At 35.9% G+C, this 7,695-nt stretch overlaps 1 protein-coding gene across 3 annotated transcripts; it reads left to right on the top strand.

Annotated features, from left to right (window-relative positions):
- The first annotated feature begins 790 nt into the window (after positions 1-790).
- Positions 791-7,330, top strand: LOC103936836 (integrator complex subunit 3-like). Of its 3 annotated transcripts, XM_048575157.1 has the most exons (3): positions 791-1,405; positions 2,397-5,652; positions 6,913-7,330. In XM_048575157.1, exon 2 carries the CDS (start codon positions 2,652-2,654, stop codon positions 5,622-5,624), a length of 2,973 nt encoding a protein of 990 aa, XP_048431114.1. In that variant the 5' UTR covers positions 791-1,405; positions 2,397-2,651; the 3' UTR covers positions 5,625-5,652; positions 6,913-7,330. The 3 variants fall into 3 exon arrangements, with proteins under 3 accessions (XP_048431114.1, XP_048431116.1, XP_048431115.1); XM_048575159.1 differs by lacking the exon at positions 6,913-7,330 and having other exon boundaries at positions 791-1,401; positions 2,397-5,830; XM_048575158.1 differs by lacking the exons at positions 791-1,405; positions 6,913-7,330 and adding an exon at positions 1,478-1,596 and having other exon boundaries at positions 2,397-5,830.
- Positions 7,331-7,695: the final 365 nt, after the last annotated feature.

Raw genomic sequence — 7,695 nt, 5'->3', positions numbered from 1 at the left:
GACTACACTGTTTATGAAACTTAATAGTATTACATTGTTTATGAAACTTAATGGTGCTACACTATTTATGAAACTTAACGGTACTATATTCTTCTCTCTCCTCTTCTTGAATTTTCTTGGCACATTCTCACCTTCCAAACATATTTTCTTCTTCTAATTTTCTTCGATACTCATCAAGTTTTCTCTGTATCTCTTCAATTTCTTAACTTTTTACGCCAATTACTTAATTTTATTCTATTGTCCTTCCATTTTTGGCTTTCTCTTCTCATCTCCCTACAATCTCACATTCGCCCTCTGCAAAATAATAAATAAATAAAAAAAGAATGCAAATGAAATCAATAAAATCAAATACACCCATGAATATGAGCCTAGATCGTACCCCTGGTTCATGTTCTTCAATTTCAGAAGCATCTCAAGTCTTCAATCATTTCAATATGTGGGTGTACTTAAAAACCCTGAATTTTGATTACCATACAATTTCTAAAGCATCTCACGGCTAGTAGTTTTGTGGATAAAAATTGCTAGGAACATTGCATTCGTCTAATCGGTGCATCATGTTTATCAAAATTTTGTGTATAAAAGGTAGTGGCTTGGTAAATGAAGTTGCACAAGGTACTCTTTAGTGCTTCATATGTCTATAATATATAATATGTAGTAGGGTGCTTATGTATATATAGTACAAATATATAGAGGTGTGTGCTTTATAGATATTGGAGCTGCCAAGATTGGAGTTGCTTCACAAGGGAATTTTTGGACCCCAATTGATGAGTGCAAGAAAAAGTAGTCGAAAGATGCAGCGACAAAGGAGACTGCATGAGAGTTTGATAAGGGTTTTTTTTTTTTTTTTTTTTTTTTTTTTTTTTTTTTTTTTTGTTCTTATTATTAAATATAAAGTTATTAGATGACTTTTGCTTAAAATTAAAAGTTTTAAAGCTCTTTCATTAGTTTTCCTAAAATTTTAGGCCATAACTATTTAAGGAAAAAAAAAAAAAAAGCAGTTTGTGGGTTATAACTTAAACTTTTCTAATTTAAAATTTAAAACTTTTATCTTTAAGGATTGGAGATGATCTTAACAGCACATTCTCAATAATGCAGACGATTTTGCAATGAGTAATGTTAAGTAGACTAAATTTGCAAATGTAATGATGTGTCACAATAAGAAATAAGGGTATGAATTAACACTTAAATATAATTCAATCATCAATTTTTATGTGTTTTGTGTACGAAATTTGTTCCGTAGCATTACCCTTTCGCGATACTTGGGTTACTCGCACCTATGTCGCCACGCTTGCTTCGTCACCGTTTTCCCGACCTTCTCTTCATTCCGCGCCTTTTCTTCTCAGTCACAGCGGCCAAGTAATCAAGTTCGCGTCGAGCTCTCCCAATATATCGTATAATCGTGTATGTAAGTGTTCTTCTTTCGTGAATATATACATACATACATAGACACACACACACACACACACACACACACACACACACACACATATGTATACGTATATCTGTAGAGTTGATGTTTCTTGGCCGTTTTTCCCGATTGGTTTTGGTTTCTTGGCTGCGTTGCACACCAGGTGTTTGTTAAAACGTCTGAATATGGTATTTGCTCTATTGCTTAATCACTTGCTCTATCCAGCTTAATCTCTAGTCATGAAGGGCTAAATGTTTTAGGTTTAACGAAACAATTTCGTTTACTTGCCGATGTTATTATACCGTTCATACTAAATGTCAGAAAACCCTTCATACCTATATTCATATTTGTATTTTACTAATATTAATGTAGGATTCTGAACATTTAATTGTAAGATTATTACATCAATGAGGTTTCCTTTTAATAAAAAGAAAATTCTTAGACAAAAAAAAAAAAAAGGAAAAAGAAAACATTACGTGAATGAGGTTGTGCATAACCTACATGCCTAAAATATAGTTTCTAAGAAAAATAGTTTCAGTCAAAATTGACCGTTGCTCTATAATTACCATCTCTACTGCTCGTGTTGTGTACAATCTCTCTAATTTAGGTGGGTATGTGAATCCTATATCTATTAGAGAGATCGTAATGAAGATGATCAGTTGAGATGGGAAAGAATTAGGACTTTTTACGATGTTAGAGGGTGGGTGGATAATGTGTGGGGAGAGTTGGATTTTGGGCTTACTTTATGCACTTTGGTATCTCCATAATTTAGGGATTATTCTTTTTTCAGTCTGGAGTCTCTTAATGTATTGTACTAGTAGTTTTGTTGTGAGTTTCTTTTTATCCAAAAGAAAAAGAAGCTGGTACAATGCTCTCTTGCATTGGATATGGCTTCTTGATTTACTACCTGACTATACAGAGTGTTGGGGTTCTCTGCGATAGCTCTTATGTATACGTTTCTTAGATTGTTTTTATTCTACTCATGCAGGTGTGCTCGATGAGCTACTATGAGCAGTGGCGTGATCCAAGAAGCCGCTAACCAGTGCCCAACTTTTTGTTATTGAAATATACAGAAGATCTGCTATGAGGTGCTCCCCTCAGCTATTTCTATGTCTCCATTAAATATGATTTGCTAAGTTAAATTTCAGTAACCTCTGAGTCTCTTAACTCAATTCTACTACCATTATTCCCCAATTACACACAGAGGGTCATTACAGCTGTTCTATATAAACCAGACGTGGAAATGAAACTAATTCAAACCTCTTCCCATGAAGCTGAAAACCCAATAGAGCTCTCTCTGAGACAAGCCTTTGAACTTCTTGAACCAAAACTGAGGCCCCCTTTTTCATTAACAATTCCAAACCCACAAGAATACTTGTTGCTCAACAAAGCGATCCTTTATGGTGTATTATGTGAAAGCCATGTTGGAAAAACACATATGAAGCACTTACATGCTATTGTCACTGATGGGTATTTCTGGTTTGTTAGCTTGCTAGTCAAGGTTGTGAATGAACTGTATGTGAAACTTCTTGAACCGGTGAAGTCTCAATTAATTTGGGTTACTAAGGAGTTGATCAATGTTCTAGCGGTAGGTGTTGATGGTTTGTTGGTTTGCTTGTTGAGGCAAATTATTGGAGGGGATTATAGTGATGGAAATCAGTGGCTTTGCTTTGAGATGGTGAGCATTTTTATGACCAAATGGGATTGTTTGTTAGAAGTAGAACCGATGATTTTGACTAGTGGATTGTATACATATCTTCGGTTATTAGCTGATCACTATAGGTTGTTAAGCAATCCAAAATTAGAGGCATTAAAGCAATTGGAGGTCGATTTTTGCATTAAAGTTTTTAAGGAGAAGTTTCCTTTGTGTTTGAAGATTGGCAGGGATCTTGTTCGACTTCTACAAGATTTGGTTCATTTGCTCAAGTTTAGAACAATATGGAAGGATTTGGTATTGAATCGCGGCGAATTTAAAGCTCAGGGATTTTCAGGTATTCCACAACTCTATAACACAAGGACTCCAAGCGAGTATATGTTACTTAGGATTACTCCAGAAATGGAGGCCCATTTACGATTTTTGCTCACTCATGTGAAGTTGGGAAACCAGAAGCGTCATCAGGCATGGTTTTCCAAGAAGTTTCTATTTGAACCAAACAGAGAGACTCTCATAATTGACATTGTTCGCTTTATATGTTGTGCTTACCACCCGACCAATGAAATCATTCAGTCAGATGTCATTCCAAGATGGGCTGTTATGGGTTGGCTTTTCAAATCTTGCACGAAGAATTATGTTGAAGCGAATGTGAAACTAGCTCTACTTTATGATTGGCTCTTTTTCGAGGAAAGAGTAGACAATATTATGGATATTGAACCAGCAATGTTATTAATGGTCTATTCTATACCCAGATACATTGATGTAACTCATACTATTCTTGAATTTTTGTTCCTTCTTATGGACAACTATGATGTGGAACGTTACCATATCTTAGCTAAAGGTGTGTCATCTTCTTTTAGTGTACTTGTTAAGAGAGGAGTGATTCGTTCACTCGATATCTTGACCTCTTGTGATGCATTGTCTCCTATATTGAAAGAGAGGCTTGGTAGGATTTTGTCAGGTAGGAAATTTGAAATTTCTAAAGAGTTGCAACAAGCTTGCCATCCTGCTGATTTTGTGAGTTCGAACTCTTCATGTATGGAAACTCCATTACCATTAACAGAATGGCAACCAAAATGTAGCCAAGGAGACAGGTTTAGTATCAAATCAGCTGAACCTAAAGTTATGATATCAGATGATGCAGCTCCTTCCCATAGTCCATTAGTAGTGGACAGGGAAGGTCAAGTTCTTGATATAGACAATTTGATTCATAATCTTGGAGAAGCAATTAAAAATTCAAATCCAATGGCTCTTTGTACTTTGGAAGAACTGTTACTTTTATTTGTGAGTTTTGATGGCCAAGGACCAGAGAGTGGCTTCATTCTCCCGGATGTTTTATCTTCTAAAATAAAAAAGTTGTATGAATTGAGTGGGTCCAAATTATTTTCTCCTCTCGATTTTCATCCAGATAGTCCTGAAAACGGTGATGAAGTTGGGTCTGCTACATCCTTAATTATCCGTATGTTTGTTCTTTCACAGCATCAAAATATGCAAGCTATGCTTCTATTCTGGTTAAAGAATGGTTTTCCAGTTGGAGCAAGGTTATTATTGTATGCATCAAGACTAGCTTATGAGGGACGCATGGTGGGTCTTTTTGGAGATGCCATGGTTGACGTTAATTCTATTACTCCAAGTGATTCAGGCATCCGTCTGCTGCTATATCATGTCAATGGGTACTTTTCTTTTTTGCATGGTAGAACTAAAAACTCATATGAAACTATTGAGTCTATTTCTAAAGCGGAAAAGAAGTTAGTTGCAATGTTAGTCGATGGTGCCTTTGCTGCCTACAAATGCTTCCTTGTGTATTCAAGAACTGCCTTATTCAAGGATACTTCTCTGCCGCAGCTCCTTTTTTCAGACATAATGACTTGTTCCGTGTGGGAGAGGAAGCGATTAAAATTCTTGTTTTCCAGCGTCTATTGTCATCTTTCTGATATGTCCATTGGTGAGGAAGGCATCGTCAAGCTACTTGTTGGTCAATTAGATCATGCTGATCTTGTTAATATACAAATTGAGATTGGCTTGAAAAGATTTTCCATTTTTGGTGAGAATACTGAAACAGTTTTCCGCTTAGTGAAGAATTCCCTTAATTGGGGTTGTGTGGAACAACATAAATTCTGGGGCTTGATTAGATCAGAGCTAGCGGTTTCCACTGTGCAAGTGCAGGGACTACTTTCAAAGTTTTTCTGGTTAGAGAAATTAGATGCAAATGCGAGTGCCATTGCTGTTGAAGGTCTTCTTACACTCTGTAGTTGCTGTCCACCCACGCCTGAGCTGGTTAGGGCTCTCATGTTATTACCTAACAGTGTCTTTCAGGATTTTGCTTCTGCTGTTATGGCTAAATGGGCCGTATCTAATGGCTCCATGCTATTTGAAAGCTTGGCTGAGTTTTCAGAAAAAGTTGAGAGCAAAAATGGGGATCTCGTCATTCATGATTCAGCAGGAATGATAAACCGTTCTGCCATTTTGTGGTTATTGAAGTATTTTAATGGGAGTGACACTGATATTTCTGGCAACTTATCCTTAAATACCATGTGCAAAAATGCAATGCGACAAGTATGATGGGTTATGTAATGCGTTTCATTGGAAGGTAAGCTGTTCAGGCTTCTATATCTCATATTGTAAAATTTGATCTTGAGTGTATGATTGATCTATGATACAATTTAGAACTAACAGACAAATCAGACTAGTTATAAATCTTATGAGTCCATTCTATATATGTGACATTTATCAGATTATTAAATGTGACACGACATTTGACTCTTTTATACGATCTTTGACTCTTCTCTTCAGTGCATGACTATAAATCTGTAAACTGATTCATAATAAGACAAATACAGATTATTTTTCACATTGAGAAATGCAGAGACACACCGGCATATATATTAAGCTTTCTGCATGAGAGTCATATTGTATTGTCAAAGGAATTAGCACATGACTGCATGAGTATTTGACATTCAGTGTTCTATTTTTGTTATATTTTATTGGTTAGAATGAAGGCATGTTTGCTTGACTACGATATGCTTTGTAAATGGTTGTGAAAAGTTATAGGACGTGAACCTGTATATATTTTTTATTAGTTTTTCTGTTTTCACCTTTGATTTATATATCTTGTTACCCTTTAAGTCAATGCTCATAGCTACACTGTTTTTCGTTCGCGAGGTCTTTCTTTTGAAAGTGGACATGCAATCTGAAGATGAAAAGGTTGTATTCAGAATGTTTTGATGGGCTAATCCTTGCCAACTGCAAGAGATATTCTAATTGTTTGCATACTCTTGTTCTCGTTAAAAAAAATAATTCTCTTGTTCTCATTTTACCCTTCGACTTCAGGTAACCTTGGTGTAGTTCTTGTCTACATACTCACTATTCAATCATGCTACCATTATGATATATGGATGGCTAAGTACTCTTCCATAAACTATCGTGATAGTTTGTTAAAATTAAGAGTACAAAGTCTCACCTACATTTGGTTTAAATGTACACAAGCTTATTACTATGTTGGTATAACATGGCAAATTTGTTTTAGGAAATATTGCATTGCTTCCGCTTTCATCAGTGTTTATTCTTAGTCAGCTGTTAAAGCTACACTTCTATCATGTAATGAAAACAAATCCTGTGATGTGTATCTTTATTACAATTTTTTTTTTAGTTTTTGAAATAATTTAGGGTTTGTTGTTGTTTGAAATGATTTAGGGTTTGTTGTTGTTTGTATCTTTATTGCAAGTAGTTGTTACGTTTTGTTCAGCATTGTTGTTCTCCAAGCACTTTACGCCTTCTATAACATGTTGTACCTACTCATTTTATTTTGTTTACCTTGTGTATTGTTTTTTCTCTGCTCTCGTATGGCCAGGTTGCCTTGCCATCTTGACAAGGGCCACAAGGGTGCTGCTTGTGCTCTCTTCTCTTGACCTGTGAAATGGAAACCCAACCAATCTTAGTAGAAATTTCTCACCAAGATTACTCGAAACTCCAAAAACAACAAATATTGCTCACCGAAAATTCGCTCGAATGCAGGGTTTGAGCTAAAAGTCATGCAACGTAAGGATCTTATTTTTCCATACTGGTTAGTTAGATATGGACGACTTAAGTACATCTCACTCATTGGCTATGATGCGTCTCGTTCGTTATTTAGCTATTGATGTGGGTGATTACTTCATGTTGACCCAATAGAGCTCATGTTGTCGACGACTTTTATGGCAAAAGCTGATATGTAAGTGAAGGGAAATTATGAGATTTATAGTGGGATTTCCAGTGACTAGCATGCATATACAATTCTAAATTAATATACATAAGCAACAGAAGCATATTATCACATATTATCAAAGCTATAGTCATGCAAATCCCCTTCAAGAAGCATAAGTTCATATATGCTGCATCAAACAAAGTATTGAAGAACAAAGTGAAGGTTGAGTTTTATACCTCTTGATCTAGACTTTAGACCAAGGATGGACCACCTCCAAGCTCTTTGTTCTTGGAACTCCTTGAGTCTAGCCTCCCCTCCTTGTTTCCTCCACCTTGATAGATTTGGAGCTCCTTTGATTCTCCTCTAGTCTCCAAAGTAGAAGACCTCTAAAGATCCACACCCACTAGTGTAGTGAGATGGATGTTGGAATAACCAAAAAGGGAAAAGATG

The sequence above is a fragment of a genome, unplaced genomic scaffold (assembly GCF_019419815.1).
Source record: "Pyrus x bretschneideri cultivar Hongxiangsu unplaced genomic scaffold, Pyrus_bretschneideri_v1 Contig79, whole genome shotgun sequence".
In the NCBI taxonomy this organism is placed as follows: domain Eukaryota; kingdom Viridiplantae; phylum Streptophyta; class Magnoliopsida; order Rosales; family Rosaceae; genus Pyrus; species Pyrus x bretschneideri.
This window is presented reverse-complemented; position numbering and strand designations above follow the sequence as displayed.

Coding starts and splice junctions, on each gene's coding strand:
- LOC103936836 (XM_048575157.1), top strand. CDS start 2,652: ATGAAACTAATTCAAACCTCTTCCCATGAAGCTGAAAACCCAATAGAG.